This window comes from Triturus cristatus, chromosome 3_1 (assembly GCF_964204655.1).
Source record: "Triturus cristatus chromosome 3_1, aTriCri1.1, whole genome shotgun sequence".
Lineage (NCBI taxonomy): Eukaryota > Metazoa > Chordata > Amphibia > Caudata > Salamandridae > Triturus > Triturus cristatus.
Genome location: NC_140583.1, coordinates 101,200,513 through 101,224,698, shown reverse-complemented (window position 1 = coordinate 101,224,698; position 24,186 = coordinate 101,200,513). Strand labels below are relative to the sequence as shown.

At 47.7% G+C, this 24,186-nt stretch overlaps 2 protein-coding genes across 5 annotated transcripts in view; both read left to right on the top strand.

Moving 5' to 3' along the window:
• Positions 1-24,186, top strand: part of LDLRAD3 (low density lipoprotein receptor class A domain containing 3) — a 475,190-nt gene that overhangs the window by 62,314 nt on the left and 388,690 nt on the right. Inside the window, exon 1 of one of the 4 annotated variants that reach the window (XM_085643482.1) lies at positions 19,290-19,642. The exons of 2 other annotated variants lie outside the window; for them this stretch is intronic. In XM_085643482.1, coding sequence (XP_085499608.1) covers positions 19,585-19,642 — 58 coding nt within the window. In that variant the 5' untranslated portion in view covers positions 19,290-19,584. Of the gene's footprint in view, positions 1-19,289; positions 19,643-24,186 lie in introns of those variants that run through there. One more of the 4 variants, XM_085643483.1, reaches the window with a different exon arrangement.
• LOC146859754 (E3 SUMO-protein ligase KIAA1586-like) lies at positions 16,414-23,440 on the top strand. The gene is made up of 2 exons (XM_085643481.1): positions 16,414-19,642; positions 20,601-23,440. The coding sequence occupies exon 1, from the start codon at positions 16,414-16,416 to the stop codon at positions 18,730-18,732; it is 2,319 nt and encodes a 772-aa protein (XP_085499607.1). The 3' UTR covers positions 18,733-19,642; positions 20,601-23,440.

Sequence of the window (24,186 nt, the reverse complement as noted above, 5' to 3'; positions counted from 1 at the left end):
GAGTTACATTGAAAAAGAGGAGATTGTAGACAGGAGACAGATCAAATAAAGCCCATTTGAGCTTAAAAACATTGGACGTTTCCTGGCTGAATCAGGTCTGTTGGCATGTATGGTTGTACTACCATTGCCTCTTCCTTCTGCCCACAATGGTCTATTACATTGCCACAGCCTCTCTTGCAAGTCCTGTATTGTTGGTTTGTTGCCCCTGCCCCCCTTTCCACTGCCCTCCATAGTCTGTTGTGCTGCCACGGCCCTTCCTGCCTGCTCAGCGTGGTTAAATTGTTGCCTTTGCACCCTCCTACCTGCCTTCAATTTTCAGAGTCCGTGCCCCTGGCCTCTGCCTCTCAACAGTATCCTAATGAACAACTAGATTGCTAACATTCTATATTTATTACAAAAGTGTGGAACGCCTGACGTCATCTTGATGTAATGAAAACTGTAATACCTAGAGCATTTCCTTTAGAAATTACATATATGAGAGGGTCTTATTGGCATCAAAATTATGGTTAGTGCTCGAAAAGACTAAAATAAGGACATATTTTCTGAGTTTTCAAATAGCGACAAAGCACTTTAAAATTATTTGTTACCTTTGTTTTTTTATCCAGTTGACCACTTGATTAAATATTGCACTTAGGGGAGAGGATGTGGTGTTACTTCCAGAACTGCAGACTTTGCAACTGGGGAACCAGGTTGGAGTTTCTGCTTCAGCTCGACATTCTGTGATTCTGGTCAAATCACTTAGTCTCCCCATGTCTACAACCAAAATGAATTTGTTCTTGTGTGATGTAACCAATGCTCGTGTAAAGCACTCCAATACCTGACAAGTCTGCACTATATAACACTGCAAAAACACAAAATAATAAGTGTTTTGCACACTTCTGTCATTGGGCTACATTTGGGCTACATCTGGGTGATTTTGGGCTACATTTGGGCTCTTTTGTCTCCGGTGGCCATCTTGGGAGATTTATTTGTTATGAAGTTTCCTAATTTTCTCATGTACTGCAGTCGCCTCAGTAGGAAATGCTTTCAGTTTTTTACTTTGATTCCATCATGAAGGTATTCAGATATGTCACACATTTGCCATAAATTCTGATTGTTAGCACTCTAGTTGCTCATTAGATCACTGTAGTAAAACTACTGTTCACCATGGAAGTCTGCTCCTGGTATTAAAAGTGCATGTTTCAGTCTGCATGTCAGAATTTTTTAATGAAATAGAAGAGGATTTGAGAAGTCACTCAAAATGTGCCCTCATTTTCTTTCTTCAGCATTAATCATAATTTCTATGGCAAAATGAACCCCCTCATTGTGTTCCTTTTTAAATTAAATGTTTTAAGTGTTACCAGTTTATTCCAATCAAGATGGCTTCAGGTGTGCCATACTTTTGTCATAATGAAGACAGTAAGCGCTCTAGTTGTTTTTAAGAACACTCTGGGACATTCTGTCATTGGGCTATACTTGGGCTACATCTGGGTGATATTTGGGCTACATTTGGGCTCTTTGGTCTCTGGTGGCCATCTTGGGAGACTTATTTGTTATGAAGTTTCCTAATTTCCTCATTTACTGCAGTCTCCTCAGTAGGAAATACTTTCAGTTTTTTACTTTGATTCCATCAAGAAGGCATTCAGATGTGTCACACATTTGCCATAAATTCAGAATGTTTGCACTCTTTTTGCTCATTAGATCACTGTAGTAAAGCTACTGCTCACCAGGGAAAACTGCTGCTGGTATTGAAAGTGCATGTTTCAGTCTGCATGTCAGAATTTTTTAATGAAATAGAAGAGGATTTGAGAAGTCACTCAAAATGTGCCCTAATTTTTCTTTCTGCAGCACTAATCATACTTTTTATGGAAAAATGAACCCCCTCATTTTGTTCCTTTTTAAATTAAATGTTTTAAGAGTTACCACTTTAATCCAAGCAAGATGGCTTCAGGTGTGCCATACGTTTATCATAAGTAGGACTGTTAGCGCTCTAGTTGTTCTTTGGAACACTCTGGGAAGCTGCAGTAGAACACAAAGGAATCAACTGACAGTCTCTGCCCTTGTTGGCTGTACATGTTTTACTGAGAATGTCAGACTTCATTCTCACATGACTGAGAAAGATAATGTGAATTTACAGAAAATAAGCTCTCAGTTTAGCTTATAGATCACCTTCCAAACCTCTGTAGGAAAAGCATGAGAAAATATTTTTCTCTCAATCATGATATCCCAGCAGAAGGCTTTTTCACATGGTGAAATCACCTTAGAACATACCACAATTCCTAAAATGAGTATGGTACCATCAACAAATGATTTATAATGTAACTAAAGTCTTAAAACCTTCTATTAACTGCAATGCTTTTTAATGAGGTGCTATCATGTATATTGGTCCCAAGATGGCTGCCAACACTTCTTGGATGAAGTGCTGACAGCCAATCAGATCTCGGGATGAGATGTGTGGTTGGGCTCCGCCCATATATATATATATATATATATATATATATATATATATATATATATATATATATATATATATATATATATATATATATATATATATATATATATATATATATATATATGATTTTACTTTTGATTTTCTCAGGAACTACTGAACAGATTGACACCAGACCTGCAAAAGGCACTTCCCTGACCTGAGGACTACCTCTCTGCCAAATTTCAAGTAATTCTGTTCAGCCGTTCGGGCTGTACCTTGGACTAAAGGTTCCTATGGAAAATTGCATGGGGAAAACGCGTTTTGGGACCCCCCCTTTTTTCTCAGCCCCTGCTTGACGAATCCCCCCGAGACTTTCAGGGTAGGAGCGCCCCACCTATTTTGAAAAGTTCGCGAGGATTCGTCAACCGGCGCCAAAGTCATTCCAAATAGAATGTTGCGGATTTCCTATGGAAACACGGTCCTAACTATAACTATCTACTGGCGACTGCCAGTAGATAAAATATATATATATATTTTTTTTTATTAAAGGTCATCTTCCACGAGACTCTTTAGTAGCAGTAACTGCACATAGAAGAGCAAATTCCCAAACATCTGGCGAAGCTACTCCACCAGATAAGGAAGTAAAAACATTGACATAGCTGGGTAGTAGGTGGCTGCACTGCACAATCCACTAATCACTGGCATATAGCGAACTCTGTTGGCCTCCTATTTATATATGATAGAACCCACTGGGGTGAGCCGGAGGAACTCCTCCAATACTTCCCAGAAGTCATAAAAATCAAGCTTATCAACTAACCTCTGTGGGCAACTTAATATCTAACACAACTATACTTCCTGTCCTCGATGCTGCTGATACTGCAGCAAGAGGAATAAACTCTAGCACATTACTATTTTTTTTTGTCAAACCATTTTTATTGCAGGACCAAGTACAGCTTACAGCAACCAGGATGCATGTCAATAATGCAGGTTTCCCATCCTCCCCTTAATCATTAATCCGTGTAGTATACACAGCCGTACTGCCCACATCCCAGAGGCCGGGCGGCGTCATATAGAAACATGGCACATTAATACGAAACTGTCAGGAGCATACTTCCGGTGAAGAACCCCGCTGCCCGCTTTTGATCGCTGTCCCTCTGCTCCCCTAACTACCTACAGAACTTACCACCTACTTTCAGCAAACCGTAAACTTGAAAACTCCCCCTCCACCCACCCCTCCCTAGTGCCCTCCCGATTGCGCCTGGTCAGGAACATATAGCATGTGTGGCGGGTAACAGGAAAAATGGAGTAATCCCTAATCGTGCGTGCTTGGCAGGGGGGCCAGTGGTACGACTTCGTCCGCTGCTTCCCCAGAGCTCTCACCCTCCTCCCCACTGGCTGGGCTATCTCGCAGGGCCTGCACCATCACCTCCCATGCCATTGCCGCCGCCTGAGCCCGGTCGTCCGGTTTTCGGTGAGCTAGTTGGTACCTGAGTGTGCTCTCGCTAGCCGCCCATTTGAGAAATTCATTGAGCCATCGCCGGTGTGTAGGCCCCGCCTTCGACTTCCACCCTTTCGTCACCTCTCGCTTAGCTAGGAGAAGGCCCATGTCTATAAACTTGCTGGACATTTTATTCTTGGGCGTGTGCGGGAACCAGTGGAGTATACAAACGGCCGCGTCGTATTGTAGGTCCCTATCTGCTACGTCATTCAACGTGTCGCCGACCCCCTCCCAGTACTCCTGCAGGTTTGGGCAGGTCCTCAGCATATGGACCAGGTCCGCTCCCACTCTATTACATCTAGGGCACGCAGCTTCCGCGGCTCCAAAATATTTCCTAATTTTTCCTGGGGTAAGGTATGCCCTATGGAGCACATAAAAGTGTATCAATTGGAATCGCGCGTTTCTTGTGCTTTTTCTGGCTCTGCGCACCAATTGCGCCCAAGTGGTGTCAGGGATGTCCACCTGCAGATCCAGCTCCCACTTGTTTTTTAATGCAGTTAGGGGCTGGAGTGTCTCCCTCACCATCCGCGAGTAAAGGCACGTCACTGCCTTAAAGGTGCCAGCCGACATCATCGTATATTGGCACACCTGTGTCGTTGTAGGTGCAACTAGGCCCTCGCCCCAGTGCGCCTGTATAGCCCTCACCACCGCCGCATGCAAGAGGTAATCCCCTCTCGGGAGGTCGTAGCGATCCCGCAGAGTCTGGAACCGGGACAGCACGCCATCGTCATACAGGTCCCCCAACATCTGCAGGCCCGCCTCCTCCCATAACTGCAGCCTCGACCAATCACCCCCATGAGGGAGTGCCGTCACCATGCCCAGTGGGATTTCGGGCGCATATGGGTGTCTGACTCCAGCTCTCCTCTGCGAGCTATTCCAGCATAGACGGAAGGTGCGCTCTTCTTGGGTCAGATCCCCAGGTGCCAGCCTCTGCTGGAGGGCGATGTAAGCTAGGATATGGCGGGGAGTTCCAGCGTCCCTCTCACTCTCCGGGCCACGGTATACTCTCGCTATTTCCTGCGTGAAAGACTGCAGCTGCGCGGCCAAGTAGTAGAGCTCGAAGTTTGGGACCGCCAGGCCCCCGTCGTCCTTTGGACGGGTCAGCGTCGTGAGCGCTACTCTGCGTCTGCCTGAGCCCCACAGAAAGGATATTATTAGAGACCTGAGGTGTTTAAAAATCGCTCCAGGCACCCACACTGGAAGGGTCCGGAAGAAATATAGCAAGCGGGGCAAGGCGATCATCTTCAGTAGAGATATGCGGCCCGCCACTGACAGTGGCAGGGTAGCCCAGAAAGACATGCACCCCTGTAGGGCCCGGATGCAACGCCCTATGTTGCCCTCCAGCAAGTCCGGGGCATCATGATAAATGTGTACCCCCAGATAGACGAGGCAGCGAGGCTCCCATCTAATCGACTGGCAAGCGGGGGGCTGTGCCTCCGCGTGCCGCAGGGGGAACAGGCAGGTCTTGCTCCAGTTAACACGGAGACCAGACACTCTTCCAAAGCGTTCCAGGAGCCTCTCCGCACCCCTCACCGCACTGTCGGAGTCCTCCAGGAAGAGAAGGAGGTCGTCTGCGTATAGCGATATATAGTGGCGGTGCCCTCTAAAATCCAGCCCGCCGAAATGGTTGCCCAGTCTAGCCATAGCCGCCAAGGGCTCTATCGCTAATGCGAACAGCAGGGGGGATAGTGCACAACCCTGCCTGGTGCCGCGATCTACTTCAAACTGCTGCGAGACCAACGTACCCACTTTGACGCGTGCCTTCGCCGAGGAATAGAGCACTTTCGTCCAGTGTATGTACTTATCTCCCAGACCGAATCCCCGCATCACCTTGAACAGGTATTCCCATTCAAGGCTATCGAACGCCTTTTCAATGTCGATCGACAGTACTAGGGGCATCCGCGCCTCAGGCGGGGGATCATTTACCAGTCTGATCAACCGCCGGATGTTGTGGGTGGTATTGCGGGTGGGTATAAACCCAGATTGATCCTTGTGGATCAACTCTTGCATGTGGCGCAACAGTCTGGTCGCCAGGATGGTGCTGAGGATCTTGTAATCGGTAGTGAGCATTGACAGGGGCCGGTAGGACGCGGGGTCAGCGCTCTCTCTGCGTGGTTTTAATAGGGGGATCATTATGGCCTCTCGCATGGAGCGCGGGAGCCGTCCTCTGTCCCTGGCCTCATTGTAGACAGTTTGAAGCCGGGGAGCCAGCTGCTCCAGGTACTGACCGTAAAACTCTATGGGGAGACCGTCTAGGCCCGGAGTTTTATTACGGGCCATCCGCTTTATAGCTCCTTTGATTTCCGCCAATTCGATTTGGCCACCTAGGGTGTCTGCATGCTCCTGGTCCAATCGTGGTAGACGCAACTCGTCCAGGTACGCCTCTACCTCTTCGCCCCGTGCTAGAAGCGCACTCTTGTACAAGCGCACATAATAGGACCGAAAGCCGTCCAAGATGGCTGGTTGCGTGGTACCTACACGGCCCTCCCCGTCCCGCAAAGCTAAGATGGGCTGACTGTGTCGAGTAGGATTCGCCAACCAGGCCAGCAGCGTCCCAGCCTTATCCCCCTCGGCGTGCGTTTTAGTCAGGTACGTTTTATAATCGAAGCTACGAAGCCGCTCGACTTCCACCGCCACTGCCTCGCGCGCCTCACAAAGCCTACCCTGCAGTTCGGGGCGGCCGGGGCGCGCCAGCTCGGCCTCTCTCAGCGCGCGTTCGGCTTTGTCTAGGTCATCCAGCAAGGACTTTCGTATCCCCGCATACTTCCCTATGCAATGGCCCCTCACCACGATCTTAAAGGCGTCCCATTCCGCTGCCCTGGAGGCCGCAGTGCCGACATTCTCAGCGAAGTAGTGCCCAATCCTTTCCCCGAGCGCCACCCGGAACGGTGGATCGTCTAACGTGTCCGGCCGCAGTCGCCACGACGGGATCTGCGGAACTTCGTTCATCCAGCCTAGCATCAGAAGTAGGGGGTTATGGTCGGAGACGGTGCGCGCTAAATATTCCGTCCCAGCCACCGCAGGGAGGACCGAAGAAGAACACAGGAAGGCGTCCAGTCGGACATGAAGGTCGTGGAGGCCGGAGTAGAACGAATAGTCCCTCTCCGCCGGGTGCTGAGCGCGCCAAGCGTCAGTCAGGCCCCATCTGTCTTGCCAATCTGACCTAGTTTTCGCCAGTCGGTGCATCGGGGACGCGGGCAGTGGCGGGTGCGACCTATCTAGTGCGGTATCTGCAATGGAATTGAAGTCACCCCCTAACAGCACCGGGCCCGCAAGGTAGCCAGCCAGCACACCTGAGAGACGCGCAAAGAAAGTCGCCTGGTCCACGTTAGGGGCATAGATGTTCCCTAGGACAATGTGCTTGCCCCTAAGTTTACCCTCCACCGCTACGTACCGCCCCTCTGGGTCTGCTATGTGTCGGGTTACCTGAAAGGGAGTCCCCGCCCGTATCCATATCAGTACCCCTCTAGCGAATGCAGAGTACGTGGTGTAGAACAGTTGGCCCCTCCATCGGCGCTGCAGGGCAATGCCCTCCTTCTTCGTAAGGTGGGTTTCCTGTAGGAACGCTATCTGAACCCCTCTACGGACCAAGTAGGCATGCACCTTATGCCGCCGTGCCATGGAGTGGAGCCCCCGCACATTCCAAGTCACACATTTCAACGATCCCGCATTAGCCATTGTCCCATATCGCACGGCATGTAACACAGGTAAACCAACCCCAGGGGCATACGGTGGCACTATCCCCTCCCCCCCATAACACTATCCCTATCCCCCCTCCCAGTACTTCGCCTTGAGCCCCCCCAACTACTCCAGGCCCCACCCCCCCCAGAACAGGACCTGACTTCACAAAAGCTGTTCCCATCCAAACTGTGCTCGAGCACCCGCGCTCTCGCAAACCCGCTAATCCGCAGTCTACACTACGGAGGCCTTAGGGGCCTTGTGGGGCGACGACTAGTCACACGAGTCCAGCCGCTGGCACTTCCCCCCCCCCCCCCCCCCGCCCCACAATACACATGAGGCACACTAAAGTCCAAGCTTACTGTAGTCTGCTCCGGTGACTGTAGCTGCGGGCCCCGGCCGTCGTAGCACTGCAGGGGACACTGTTCCGACTCTCAGCTCTCGATGATCTCTTCCGATGTTTGCGGCGTAACCACCGGTCCCTTCGTGCTGCTTGAGTCCGAGTGCCCCGACTCCGAGTCTGTGCCCCGGTCCTCTGAGCCGGAGGCCCGTTCCGACGGGATCGACGCCGCGCCTGACAGGACCATCACCGCCTGCAACGCGGCCCTCCTGCCGTCCTCCGTCTGGGAGTCAGTCGGTCGTCTGGGCCCCCGCTTGCGCTCCCGGATCCTCCGCGATGCCCTCGCCGGCCGCTGTGGTTGGTGATCCATGGTGCCGCCGACCCTGGTCCCCGCTGCGTCCACCCTGTATGTGTCCCACCAGGACCATGCCTCCTATGCCGTGTGGAAGAACAGCGTGTTACCGTCCGCTACCACTCTGAGCCTGGCCGGGAAGAGTAGCGAATATTGGAGGCCCACAGAGCGGAGTACTTTTTTGATAGGCAGAAAAGAGGCGCGCTGCTTTTGAGTCTCGAACGTGTAGTCCGGGAACAGCGTAACCTTGCTGTTTTCTACCTGGAAGGGGCCCGCATCCCTGGCCCGTTGCAACAGCCAGTCTCTGTCCTTGTAGTGCAGGAGTTTAATGATCACGGGGCGTGGTGGCTGACCCGGTCTAGGGGGTCTGGCAGGCACCCGGTGCGCGCGTTCCAGCGTGAAGAAGGGCGATAGGCCCTCCGGGGCCACGACCGTTCGCAGCCAACCGTCCAGGTAGCCCACCATGTCGGAACCCTCTACTTTTTCCGGAAGGCCTACGAGGCGCACATTATTGCGCCTGCTGCGATTTTCGGCATCCTCCGCTCTCCGTTCCAAGGCCTGTATCCGGTCCAACGCCACTGTCAGCCGGCCCTCGACCGATTTTTGCGCCGGTATGAGGTCTGTTAGGGTGGACTCCGCAATCTTGACCCTGTCTGCCAACTTGCCGTGATCAGCCCGCAGGAGACCCAGCCCCGTCGCCACCTGTGCGATGTCTTGGTGTAGTGCGTCCTTCGTGGCCGCGATGGCCTCCAGGATACGGTCCTGCATCAGTTGTAGGTCCGTTGGGCTTTGCGGGGTTCCCGCAGGCACCCCCGTGGGGGGGCCCCCGTCACCCCGTCCCCCTTTTGGTTTTCCCATGGTGAGGCGCTATGCACGATCCAACTGTCCCCAGAGTTCCGAGGCTCACGGTATGCTCCTCCCGCCGAGACAACAGGCCACTGAGTGTGCACCCCCCAGCGGGGTCAGTCGCCCAAGGGCCTCACGGCTGCGTCCCCTCGCTCCCACCGCAAGCTAAGGCTCAGGCCCGTCTCCTCGACCAGTTTGCCGCAGCTCTCCGGCCCTGGTCACAGCCCGCAGCGGGGTCAGGCGCAGTCTCAGGATTCCGCCGCAGTCAGCTTAACAAGCGGCCCAGGCAGGAAGTGCGGCGCCGCGCGCGGCGCCCGTAGCCAGAGCACAGGGTCGTGCCCGGTCCGCAGCGCGCCACGGACCACAGGGCCAGTCCTCCGGTCGCGCTGCCCCCAGTCCGCCAGGCAAGGCGCAGGACAATTGAAAGCACACCCCTGTCGCCGCAGGAGGGACTCCGGGGACCCAGCAGCCTCCAGGAGCGCACGGCCGCCCCGGTCCCCAGGGCAGGTATTCAGCGACTCCCGCAAGGGAGAGAAGGAGTAACGGCCGCCTCACCAGCCTCTCTCGGTCGATCGCCGCCCGCCTCCGTGGCAAGGGGACATGACTGCAGGTCACAGCTCCGGCCTCTCAATGTTCTACCACACCAGCGAGGCCCGGACCGACCACCGCATCTCCCCCTCAGATCATGTCGCAGGCCACACTACTTAGCTGCAGGGCAGCGGTCAATCCCCCAGCCGCCAATGTCACCAAAGGAGCCCGGGCAGCTCACGGCACCCACATGTGAGCCAAAGTTCGGGCGGCCGCTGGTGAAGATGCGCCGGGGGGGGGAGAAGGAGAGAAAGATGGCCTGCTCTGCGTGGAAGGGAGGAAGAAAGGAGCAAATGGCGGCTCTCACAGCCCCTCCCCCCGTGGCCCGGCAGTGCCGCCGAACCCCAGCCTCAGCTCTGTGCAGGGGAGGCAGCCGCTGTACAAATCAGTCCAAATGCCCTCTTATCCGATCTCTCCCGCTGCGGAGGCACTCACTGCCCGATAATGTCCCGGCGGCTGGGCAGCTCAATCCCACCTCACCGCGTCCTCCGTCGCCTCCTCAGTCCAGGCCGGCCTCCGCACATCCACTGCCGACCTCACATCGGTCGCTCCGCCGAGCCAGGGGGCAGAGAATAATCCCTCAGCCACCGTCGCCGCCACCTGAAGTCACTGGAGCAGTTCGGGCCCGCTACATCCACAGCGGGTGGGGCCAAGATCTCTGTGCGCCTCGCGGCTCCCCCGGAGTGCTGCAAACCACACACCCCGGCTCCTCTGTCGGCCGCCAAGTCACGCTCCAGACCGGCGTGATCCCTCATTCACCAGCTGTCCCAGGCGCCCCAAAGTCACACCGGACATCGCTGTCGGTGTAGTGACGCTGCGGAGTCGTCTCAAGGATCCCCCGGGGGTCGGGAGAGTCAGGATATATGCAGGATTCAAAGCGGGCTGGACGGAGCTTGCTTAGCACACGTCCGCCATGCTGGCTAACCAAGCCACGCCCCCCCTCTAGCACATTACTATGCAGACATGCCTGGCTTTGGGTCTAAGGGTTTAAACCAGCGGTACAGCAAAATCTCCTGGCCCTCCCATTTGATGGAGAACATCTATTCGACCCGCAGGTAGATATCCTCGTAGAGAAAATGGAAAAAAAAGGAGACCGCCAAAGCCATGAGAGAGCTGCAGACTCCTTCTCACGATGCTCCTTTCACCACTCATCGTACCATGGAGGGTCTAAGAACACCTCTCCTGAAACCTCCTCCTCATACCAGCAGACAAAAGCGCAAAAAACTTCGCCTAGAGGATACTACTGGGGCTCATATAGAGGTAACCACTCCAGAGGTGGATTTATCAAACCACCCGCCACAACCACCAAATCCTGACTTGCCACTCAGCCGGGAAGCGAATAGGTCCACTGAGAAGGTCCCCAAACGCTTTGGAGATCCACAAACACCCCCGGATGCGGCTTCCAAAGGATCACGCCATGAAAATGGCTGGAAGACTCCTCTGTGACAGAGACCTGATGATCCAGGCAGTATTGCCAAAAATTCCCCGCTAGGTCTGAGAGGGCCTTTGACCTCATGCCACCGAGGTGGTTTATGTATTGGCCCGCCAACATTTTTTCCATCTTGAGAAACACACAGGACCGGATCGAATCCTTGGTCCAGGACTGGATCGCAAACAAGCCCGTTAAGAGTTCCAGACAGTTGATATGAAATTGTTGTTCTTGTGGTGATCATTCACCGCCTGTGGTGAAATCTCCACATCTTGCGGTCCAACCGGATCTGCTGGCGTCCGATTCGATGACGATATCCGGTGTGGACCCAAAGATCGCCCTCCCATCCAAGCCCTCGAGTTTTTGAGCCGCCATTGAAGCTCTTCCCTGACCTCCGCTGACAGTGGCACTTTTTGTGAGTAGGCAAGGCCACGGCGAATATGCATTGCCTTGAGGTGTTAGTGGGCTCGGTAATGCAGGGGGCCTGGGGAAAATGGCCTTCCTGCCTGCTAAACCCTGACTGGTTTAGCAGGCAGGAAAAGGCTCTCCCGCGGCGCTGCTGCTCGGCTGAGGAATCTGCAGAATGCCAAGCGCACGCGCCGCGGGTTGAGGTGCACACAGGTTCCCTCTAGCAGGCGGAGGAACGGACCGCGAGCCTGGCACCAATGTCAACAGCTGTTGGGGAGTTCAGGCGCTCCCCCGGCCGGAACAAGACTACCCGAGTAGCGGGTGCACTTGCGGGAAATCCCAGAGAAGGGTAGCCTGAGGAAAAAAAGAACGTCAAGGAAACTTGTCCAGATCGGACGCGCAACGGTGTGTGACCACCCGCCAAGTGCGTTCGAGCGAGGACATCAAAACAGACCAAATGGGTTCCGAAACACACAATAATATGCCAAAGGCACTTTTCAGGCAATTAAGCACCAATATACCCAAATCCGTGAAATGCACAGTTAAGGTGAAGAAACATTACATGAAGTAAAGAACATTTGTTTAGAAAAATAAAGGCTAGGAACATTTCAGCATCTCTGAGAGAAATAAGGAAGCACTTAACTGGCTGCAAGCAGCAAAGAAAGAGGGGGAATAGAGGCTAACAGAGGGCTATGATGTAACCGGAGCCCTGTGATTGGTGGATTCACATGGACACTCTGTGCATGGACACTATTGTTAAAACTTTCTCATTCGCTATGGTTCATGGGAATGGTGTTTTTTTTTTTTTACCAGTTTCTTTAAATGGTTTCTATTCAATAAAGTGGAGAAAGAATAGCATAATCCTCGCTTCCGGTCCTGACATAGAACTCTCAAAGGAGAAACTATGTTCCAGAGTTGTGTGCCCATCAGTACAATAATGTGAAGCAAGCACTGGGTATAGTCAAGCAAGGGGGAGCTTTGGAAGCCAGTATGATTTGGGATACGTTACCGAGTGGATAAGGCAAAGGAACTAAAGTAGGAAACCGAAAGGGCAAAAGAGCAGAGATGGTATCGAAGTTTAAACCGTAGGTGTAAAAGGTTATAACAAGCAAGTATGCCTGAAGACCCATTTGTGCCTTTGAGTAATTGTTTAACGGGTAGAGAACCCAAATTGGAATAAGATGCTAAGCAACAATAGGGGATGCAGCCAGGGATTCAAAGCTGCACCGCCCGAAACAGTCACTACAGTACACAAAAGAACAAGCTGAGAAGACTGTTGCCCACCTCAGTGGCCAGCTGCACATTGACCGTACATTGCACACATTTATATGCAAAAAACGAGAGGCAACAGGAATAATCAGAAGAGCATATTTAGTATAGACAGCTGGTCGTAAGTCTTGAGTGTTGATGCAGAATGTTTCTTTAATATATATTTCAATGAAGCGCAGCCAACACGTTCCACCTTACAAGCGCTTCATTGGGGCTGCAAATACGAAGACTACTTGTGGGTCATAATTTGAAACATGTACAAGCTAATAGTTTAAATACTGATATTTTATAAAAGACATGTTAACTGCACAGAACTCTATATTTACATAGCAGTCCATCATTCAAAAATGGCAAGTCCTGTTTCCACAAGCCAAAGAGACATAAGTAGTAGACAGTAATTACTTAATCCAGAACATTGGGAGAGTTGGAGAGGTAAATCTTTCTATACTATCCTAATACCATTGTTCCTTTGAGAGACCGGCAACTCCCACATGTGTAATTGTCAGTTCAATTCCTTGAAAACACCAGAAAGTATATTGCTATGAATATGAAATAAAGGCAGAGGAACGTGAAAAATAGTTCAATATTGGAGAACGTGTGCACCCAAGTCCAGTTTTTGTATTTTTTTTTAAGTTGAAAAAAGAAGGGTATAGAAAGAACCAGTGTGTTTGAGAGACAGCTAGACCGGTTCCCATGCTACCGTCCATGCAATGAGAGATAAGAAGAAGACCAAATTTATAGTGGGACTTACTGTTCTTAACCACTGCAAGGGCGAGAACTCCAGTTAAAGTAGTAAGCTGTATCAATGTTCTAAAATGCATCTAAACTCAATATAAATTTATAATTCATATATTTATCTCAAATCCATTTATTGCTAGCTTTAGCCTCGAACAAGAATTGGCTTAATATTTCAAACACATGCAATTCATATTTCTTTTTTGATTAAAACACTTGCACTAAGCTTGCTTGTGGAGTTGATAAAGGAAGATTATTTAGTTGGTTTAAGGTGAGCTAGAATGCAGCTGCGAGAAAGTTTGAATAATTAAATTGTATTTGAATATAGAGGAAAGGAGTCGGGTAGAAGGATTGTTGGTAGACTGGTGGAGACCATGCCGCAACCGAGTAGACGACAAAATGGTGACAAATGAGAACAGGCGCGAGGCCAATAGACCAAGACTTCAAGGGTGATGTTGGAGACTGTGTATTGAACAGTGAAAGGAAGTGGTTAAGGGAGAGATTGACCCTGGTGATAGAATGAGCGTATTTACATCGACCTATGAGCAGATTCAGCTCTAATGAGAGAGAGATGGCCAAGAAGGCGATGCACATCCTAAAAGCTGCTGATGAGTACAGTAGGATAGAGGAGAGGGGGATCTGTGTCTAGTTGGTGTCTGAAGGAAGAGTGGAAGTCTGAACGGCACTACTTGGTGAAAGTCCCATTACAGACTTGGAAAGAACAGTTAATTCTCTAACTTTTGGTGCTGGCTAACCATTGGACGGATGAGTAAGGAGTGCATTTTGTTAGATGTTTGCTAAAATAGGACACTGGGATTTCTTTCTGTGGAGAGGAGGGATAACTTTTTACATGAGACCTGTGTTCAGGGAGCCCGCTAAAGTTATTACAATCCAGTGGTGAATTAGTTTTGCCAAATGGAATAAGGCGTACTCAGAATGGGGACTAAATCATGGTTCTGGGGAGGATTAGAAGATGCGAATTGTTGCAGATGATGACAGTCATCGAGACTGCACATGACAGTGAAAGAAAAGTGATTAAAGCTGTGGTTAAAATTGGTGAAGAGGAAAGAGCAGAAGATATTGCCTCACTGTACTGTTGAGGTTCGCTGATCCTAGTCTCGTGAAAGCAGAGGGATATACCCTGGCAGTTACAGGAAGTGCGAGATTAAGATTGTTGAATGAGAAATAAGTCCGTGGAGGGCAGTGGTGGGCTGGAAGAAACTAAGATCTAAACTAAGGATTCTTGTTTGGGGAAAAGATGAAGAAAATACTGACGGAAATTAATTTGGTGACTGTTTCCCAACAGTCCAATGCATTTTCCAGATAAGACTTAAAACGTTTACCTGACAGGTAACCAGTCCTATATGAGCACCGTTCTTGCCTAAGACCCTCCACTAGAACCAACTGTCCCACTAGCTTTTGTGTTCCCTGTTTTAGGCTCTTTGAGGTGTGTGTTTAATTCATGCCTGAAGCAGTTTACAGTTACCATCCAAGCAGTTACAGGACATTGCAGCCCCGTCGAGGATTGAGAGCATCTGCTGGGAAGGTAGCTCGGCAAGCATCCTTGCCATTAGCTGTGTGCCCAGATGGGCAGATGCTTGATTTCACATTCTACAACCTTTAGGCGGATTTCCCTAATTGAAACTGCTTCCGGCTGGCTCACAAGAGATTCCAATAATCAGGAGCGAATGCTCGGATGGCCAAGGATGTACTTGGAGGATATTGTACATGATCAGCGGCCCACAGTAATTGCATGTAGTGTGAAGGGCAGAATTACTTGGTGCAAATCAGCAATGTCTGCTCATCTGAGGGAGTCCTGCATCCAACCTGGAATTGCTGGCTGAATGGGGAAAGCTCAGTGACAATGAACTTATACTAAAATGCTCGATCTCCTCACAAGGCTTTGAAAAAGGACATTTGGTTGGGCGAAAGGAAAGCTTCTGTAGCAGAAAAGAAAATAGGTTTCAGTTAAACTTCGGCCCTCAGTTTCCCAATGAATGCATTTAGCCATTGTGAGAATTTCTTATCCCCTTTCCCCACTAGCATTTGCCTGGATTTGTGCATGTGTAGAGATTGTAGCAGAGGTCAGAACCCTGCTTTCAGACATGGCTTTGCATTCCTCACATCGCCATGCAGGTAAAGTAAACCAGCCCCGGTTAAAGCATATATGCCCTTCCACTTCCATGAATGGTACTGGTTAATCCATGAACACGCTATCTCTGAAGCACCCTGGTTGGAATCTGGTTGAATCTGGTTGTGCTAAAAGACACCGGGTGTAATGTGTTACTGGAGTCATCAATGGGCGGGATTACTTGGGAGTGTTGTTTTGAGATTTGTGATCAAGTTGCATGAAGGAGAGGCAAAGGTCCTTTAGCGTTACTGAGCTCACATGTTCCCCTCAGCCAGAAATTGGAATTTGCATTGTTACATGTGAGATACGTAGGTAGTTAAATCCAAAATGTACTCTTTGTGGTCTGCAGAGCTGGGAATCTGAACCGTGTGCAAAAATGCAAGCCTATTCAGATGCATTTCTAGAAAATGTGGGTGATCCTAGGAAGCTTCCTCTAACCCTGAGATGTTAAGATTGGGCCAAATCCCGACGATATCCCAGAGTACACTCTGGATAGAGGATGTCTAAAGAGTAAAGTCTAGTAAATTGTATTTAATAGGTTAACCAGTGTCTTTCTCCTTGTTAACACCAATTTTGTACTTTCTTACATAGACTAGATCAGACAGGACCACAGTGCACGCCGCCTACCATCCTTTGTCTGTGCCGGAAACAATAAAGACTTGATCTGGGCCAGAACGTAGAGGAGTGAAATACACCCTGGCGAATAAACTACCATTGCAGTGGAAAATGAACACGACATCGAATTTGCTAAGTTTTCTCATTAAAACAGAAGATGAAGATCCCTGGTCTGAAGATGAGGATACCACTGCCGAAATGGAATCCTGTAAGAGGCTTTGCCTTGAGGAATCTTCGACCGATGAAGTTAACATGGACGATATAACTGAGATCACAGTCACGTTGTCCGACTCAGAAGATCTCCTGGTAAATGGGAATGTACCAGCTGGCGACAATAACCTCGAAGGCAGTGAGACTGTCACATTTGAACAGATCTTCGAGAATCAAAGCGACCTGCCTATGTGCTGGACAGAAGAACAAGCCAACTATTTCCGAACTCAAAACCCCTGGCTACAAATCCGAAACGGGCGACTGGGCTGTGCCGTGTGTATTGAAGTTGGAGCCTTGAGTTTACACCAGCATGTCCGTGGCTCGAGATTGGCTAGAGAGTGGCTACAGTTCTTGATTGGCAGCACCTCCATAACCAAAAAAGGCCAACAATCTGCACTGCGGAAGAAAATCTGGGAGCACCGAGAAAGCCATGCCCACCAGCAGGCTGAAAAGGTTCTTCTCCAAGCGCAGGCAGGCCTCTTTGATGTTCCAGCTGCACAGACTCGCAGTGAGGAGCATGAAATAACATGTCGAATTTTTCGCACAGCATATATGATCAGCAAACTAAACCGCCCCTTCTCAGATATGCCGGATCTGGTAGAATTGCAAATGGCAAATGGTGCCGAAATGGGCAAAGTTCTTCACTCACGCAAAAGCTGTGCTGAAATTTGTGACTTTATTGGTGAAGAAATGAAGAAGAAGATTATTGGATACATGATCGAAAAAGATGTCAAGTTCAGCGTTCTCGTAGAGGAGTGTACTACTGTAAATAATAAGTCTGCTATGGCTGTGAGCATCAGGGCTGCGTTTGGGGAGAAGTCCGAGCCTTTGACTATTTTCTTCCAGTTGCTTGAATTGCAGGAAATGACAGATGAATCGATTACAACCGAGTTGCAATGCTGCCTCCATGAACACTTTCCCATGGATTTCATCGCTAGAAGCTGGATTTCATTCACTGCTGATGGTGGTTCTGCAACCATGAACTGGGCATCAGGAGTCGCGTCCCTTCTAAACGTGAGCGAATGTTATCCAACTCTTGTTATATGGCACTGCTGCAACCACAGACTCGAGCTCACTGTTGCCGAGGCATTGGAAGAGGTGACTGGAGCTCACAGCTTTAAGGTGTTTATTGACACGGTTTACTGTCTTTACCAGATCTCACCCAAAAACCAGCGAGAGTTGCACACCTGCGCCGAAGAATTTGCTATCCTTCTGAAAGCCACAAACAAAGTGCTTGATACAAGGATGGTAGCATCAAGCTGTCGGACTGTCACTGCAGTTTGGAAAAAGTATCCAGCCTTATGTGCTCACTTCAAAGCGGCAGTCGCAGACCTAAAACGTTCAAATACCGAGAAAGCCAAATACAAATCCCTAGTAGAAAGGTTGACAAGTATTGAATTTGTGAAAAATTTGGGTGTAATGAGGGATGCGCTGAAGATGCTGTCTGAACTCTCTTTGAGACTACAGGTGAACTCTATCACTCTTCCTGAGGCCCATACACTAATTTGTCAACAGATTCAAGTGTTCATGGAACTGGCTGGGGGAAAAGAGGCTGAATTTACAAAACTTGCTTTGCAATCTGCATTACATTTAAAATTTCAGGGTGTTGTCTTAAACTCTGAGCAAAAAGTTGAAGTGGCAATCAACAAGGAAAGCTTTTTCCAAAGTCTGTCAAATTGCCTTCAGAGCCGGCTCATGACTTCCTCAGCTCGGGCCGCCAGCTCATCTGATGAGGTCTCTTTTTCTGAGTTTGACGATCTGTTTCCTGCGTGCAAGGTACTCTATCCGCAGTACTGGCCCGAAGATGCAGACTTTCAGTATGGGGAGAATGAAGTGCTCTCACTTTGCCAAAGGTTTCAGCTCCCTGCGCAACAAATCGTCCAAGGGTTTCGTGAGTATAAGGCTGGTGGTGGTAGGCAAATACCCGCACAGCTGCGCCCGCTCCTTACGACCTTGAAGACTATTGCCATCTCCTCTTCAGAGTGTGAGCGGGTGTTCACTGAAATGAACAATACAGTCACATCGGTGAGAAGCTCACTCCAGGTCAGCAGAGTGAGCAATCTGCTGTTCCTTCAGCGCAATGGACCACCCCTGGCTGAATTCCACCCTGAAACTTACGTGGTGGCATGGCTTGCTCAGGGACGACACAGTGCCTATCACCTGGAGTCAAAAGATGAAGTGACTGATGATGACAAAAAATACCTGTGGAGACTTTTCTAAAAGTGCCATATTCTAGATGTTGTCCTCTGCACACAGATACTATGTTTATGTTTGAACAACGTTTTTCACCCAATGTACAGTATATACGGTGAATTTAAGTGAACCTTGACAGTACAGTCTTTTTGCTAAGGTCCTTTTGCATGATGTGGCTTTGTTCTTTTGACAGCTGTCAGGGTGACAGCAAGAATCGTTCTAAACTGTTTGGATGTTGTCGATTCTTCTGTACAATAATGTACAGGTGCAGTTTTTATGTAGAGTTGCACTGTCAGCTTGAGGTCTTGATTCCCCCAGACTCGCCAGCCTCCAGTACAGACTAAAGGAGTCCAGCTTTGTCATCCAGTGAGAGTCACTGAACCATCCTTCGTGCCAGCTATGTTCTGATGTTTCAAGCTGTAGACCAGAAAAACATTTCAAACTGTACAATAGACTGAATGATTACCTGGCTCTTCATGGAGCTGACTGGTCATGGGAGGAGATTGTAGGAGGCTGATCTCCTAGATTCCTCCTTGGTCCTGCACATCTGGCTGGAAGAGGGTGCACAAACACCTGGACATCTTGGGCTGTCTCCATGCATCCCAGTCTCATCATATTTTTAATGAGGCCTGGTATACTGGGGAATATGCATAAAAAGCTTATTTTCCTTCTCTGGAGAGGGCTATGCACCCATATTTCTATAATATGTTACACTTCTGAAGACTTCCATACTCTGGTGCGATTTGGTTATCTTCTCTCAATCCAGCACAAACTCCTGCAGGAAGCCCACGTCTGGCTGAAACCTTTCCATGTGGCTACCTGAATTAATGAACTGCTTGTCGGATCATAAGGTTACCAGTGTCCCGAAAGCCTAGGCTGATGACCGGCATCACTCCACGTTGCAGACAGCCCTACGAGTTCCGACCCAAATATCCAAGTAAGTATTGCTCTTATTTTGTGGGTCATCTACTGAGACTGGTAAACGTGTTTTTTTCTATATTGTGTAGCAGTGTCGACTGTACTGTGTGACAGCAGCCCCTAAAGTAAACTAAAGTAACTTTGTTCGGAACCTAATCGAGACTAGGACCTTGTTTAGTTACTCGTAGTGTGAACATCTTAGATCATTTTTATTTCAATTTTCTTTGACCAGAAGAAATAGATAAGAACCTGGATAGACTATACAGTTCACTCAAGTTAAAACCTCCCTTCACAGTGCTGTGCATCAATTCATAAATTGGTTGCACAAGTGAGTTGGGTCAAAACGCAATTATTTGTGTAAGTTTGTGTGAGGAGAGTACCTTTGTCCCCATAGCAAGTGTTCAAAAACCTAACCGATTTGGCCATTAAACTGGGTTGGAAAATGCTACTTTTTGTTGCAAAAACAAATCTACTACCTTTTGTGTCCCATAGAAGAAAACTGCTTTTCTAAACGAATCCCAGCCACTCAATGTTAATTGGAATTTATTTTTTATTTTTTACTTGGATTTTTGACTAATAACTTGTGCCCCATCTCACTGGTGCTGTATTAATCCGTTTACACTAAAACTATGAACCGGAAAAAATTTACTGTTGGATCATTTTTTTTCCTTTAATTTCAACCTAAATTTGGTAAAGGATTCTTGACCTCCAGATAGCATTGGTCTGTTCAGGATTTAATTGTTTTAAGGAATAACACAGACCTGAAGTTGTTGAAGGGCACATTTTTTATGAGTTTCATCAGCAACCAGTGCATTGAATATTAAAAGTGTGTAGTTACAAGATGGCTGCTTGTTGGCCGAATGCCTCACATTCCCCTGAGTGTTCCTGGTCTAGAGCGAGATTTTTCCATCTCAATTGATGTATTTGATTCATGATTGTACTTGATTTACGTTTCCCCTCCCCCTCTTCATTTACAGTGGCATCTGGCAGATGGGGTTGGAATCCTTGTAGCAACTTCGGAAATGAACCTATTCTACACTCGTCAGCGATGTGCCAATTGGAAGACTGATGCCTACCTGCAATAAATGGATGCTTTACTGTGACGTGTTGCACCTATTTATCGACTCTAGAGAACTCCTGCTATCTATGTCTGGCCCATCCCTGTTACTTGAACGGATGTGTGCGTGACTTCAGATACATCTATCAGATAGATCTTGGTGTTTGTGTCAGTGTGGTGGTTTCCTAGCCTGTTCTTTTTTTAGTTCCACCAGGATCCGTCCTTTGTTCACATTCTGACCTTTTGTCTGCTTGGTGATCTGTATGGTCCTGCCCAACGAACGATTTTACAGTGACAAAGCTGAGGGTGGTTTTCTCCTTGGAAACCACTATCAAAGCTGGTTGGTCTGCGACAGTCATTACCCATTTGTGGATTCCGCACAGTTTTGTTAATTGCTTTGCTAGTCAGTCGCATCCTTCTCAATGTTCTTAAACATCTGACAAAGTAGACACATGAGTGGACTAAACTAAGAGCCATATTAGCCAGGATAATGCATTTGCACCCTTAGAACCTTAATAAAAGTACTGATGTTTCCTCAGTCCTTCATACCACATCATGTTTATACATTGAAATTGATGAACATGTGGCTATAGAAGAGGTTCTTGACTCTAGAAATTGAACACATGAACCCTGCTGCTCCTTCAGTTGTGTCTGCAGCGTACAGTGTTATCGGCTGATCAGTCACTGCTATTTAACTAATGTCTATGACCTGTCTTTACTCTGCCAGGTAAAGTTTTATGGTGCAAACCTCCTATTTTTACTGGAGACTTCTCATTCAATTTACTTAAAGTGACCAGATGTCTCTATGATTCCTACGCATATGAGCAACCTCATTGGTCAAGTGCTTGAAAGTGATCAAAGAATCATCAATGCTTTTGTGTGTGCTGTGGCCCACATTTTGACACAGGGCGAACTATTTCGACGACAAACTTACTGCAATAATATTCTGATCATGGGAATCCTAGACACTTATAAATAAAGAGGATAGTCTTTAATATCTAAGCTATCTCAAACCTTGTGTCATCCCTACTCCCGCTTGATAGGTGCAAGTGTGGTGCTCAGCGTTCCACATACCTCATGTGTCTTGACAGGATGGTGGTCCTTCAAAGTTGCAGTGAGGATCTGCAGCAATGAGTAGCTTTGTCAAAGAACAAGAAACAAAGTACATGATTGTCCCCACACCAGCCCAGCAGAGGCTCATTGTGTTATACTACCCGTCTTGTTGAATGGGCTGCTGAGTGGTTAGTGGACTGACAGTATTTGAGCTTGCGACATATATAATTTTTTCTTACACTAAGGAACTTGTTTACCCTCCATTTAAAGTAATCTTTAAAAATGGTTAGCTGATAATATTCTTGTAGAACTGGAAAGAATTGCGTTTAACACTGGTTTGTGCTTGCTATCTCTACATGTTACACCAGTGGGGTTCCTTTAAAGAAGGTGAAGTGGACAGTGGGGAAGGCCCGTAACAATTGTGGCATTAGTAACATAGCATAATATGTGTGTTTGTAAAGTGCAAGTTCACCCAAGAGTATCTTGGTACTGAATAACAGATTTTTATTGTTGCCCAACTCAGCGGTACTCATTAGTGTGGTGTTGGTAGCAAAGAAGCAAATTTCTTATATTTTGTTTCTGAGTCTGTTAATTCTATCTTTAGCACTCATGTGTTGTTGGAATATTATGTCTGCATTGCCTCATATGCCTGTCTTTGATGCTCTCTCTTCTCATGCATGACACACCCAGGGCCCTACTGATAGAAGTAGAGGCGGGATCACAATGCTTTGTGTCCTGAACTGAGTTGTGGTACTTTCGTCGCACTATGACACACTCCCCACTTTTAATGCACCTGAATCCAGATATCCAAACCCATGATTTTAGAGTGCAAGGTCGCCTTTGAACCATGATCCTCACTTGGAAAAATATTGATCCAAACAGTGTATTTTCAACTGCGAGCTAAAATACTGTTTTCCTGAGGTATAGTAGAGTGGAGAGGGCAACGACTCGTTTACAATGGTTTTACATTTCAGCAGAGTATGGTTTCTATATTGGTCATTGGAAAGTTTATGTCCCATGACCGTAGCCCTTCTTTTAGTGAGTTCTGAACACATACGAAGCCCAGAAACCAGATTTTTTAAGATATCTATAGACTTGAAATATATTGTTCGCTAAGCCCAGTATTGGCACTTGTGTATAGAACATCCAACTGATCCCACTTAGGAACTTAAATTGGGGGAGGGGGGAAGAGTTACAAAAAAATGTATAATTGTTGCAAGTCTCCCTGTGCCTTAAATTGTAAATCTATGTACTGTAACATGTACTGTAAAAATGTATAAAACTGTAATATACTAAAATGTCATGTAGCGTTTGTATATTGCCTAACTGCCGTAGTGTGGCATCGCAGCATGCGAGCTGTCCGGAGCGATTCCTGGCGGACCTGACTGTTCATTTGGAGTGTGTGTGGCTGTAATGTCTAGTGTGGTTGGTGGGTTTATTTGAGGGCCTTACAGGAGATATGGTGGTTTTGCAGCAAACTTGTAGCTCCTGGTGTGCTTGTCAGTGTTAGAAATGAGAAGAGATTAAGTCTCCTTGAGCTGTCCTTATTTTTCTACAATCTTTGGAAAATACTCTGCAGACCTCGTGAAATTTACTCGCCATGGCGAGTAAGATTTTGTCAGGTCGAGCTAGTGAATTTAAGAAGGAAGTAGCAGCTTTCCTGTTCATTCAAAATGTTTATGAGCAATAAAGATGCCTTTAAATCTTGTTTTTATCTGCTCAAGGACAGAGGTCAAATGTCATTTTTTTCCTAATTGCTTAACTTATCTTCTCCTGGAGGTTTGGGTCAACTGAGTTGGCTAATGATCATCATGAAACAAATGACAGTATGGTCAACTGAGTTGGCTGATAATCATCGTGAAACAATGTGACTGTAAGATGTCAGTTTTTATTTTTAACTAAGAACATTTTAACAACTTGTAACTAAATTGCATAAGTATTTGGAATTATATTGCTATTTATTTTTGTAATTCAGAAGTGTGATGCAAACCAAGATTTAAGTAAAAGTAAAACAAATTAGAACACTTTACGTGCTGATGTGCAAATGACAAATATTTGCAGAAACTAGATTTCCAAACGTTGTGCACTATATATTGTTATCAGTAAAACCACATCAGTGGGAATTGTAGCCATTTCAATGGCAAATCTGCTGACTGCAAATGAGTGTGCTACCCCTTCATGCTTCAGGTATCTATTTATTTAAAAAAGATAGTTTTTAAACATGATTTGAAAAACATTCCTGCCCCGATGAGAATGCAGTTAATGAACTAAGCGGCAAGTGAGTGTCATGTGTATCCTACATGTGACTAGATTTTTATTATATATGAAGCAATGGTTTCGTCTATTAAATCACATAGAAGTGTTTTGTGTGCAGCAGATACGCTGAACTTGCATATTTTATGGTGCTCTTGCATGTATATTTTACATTTTCATAGTAAATTTGCCCAGGATCA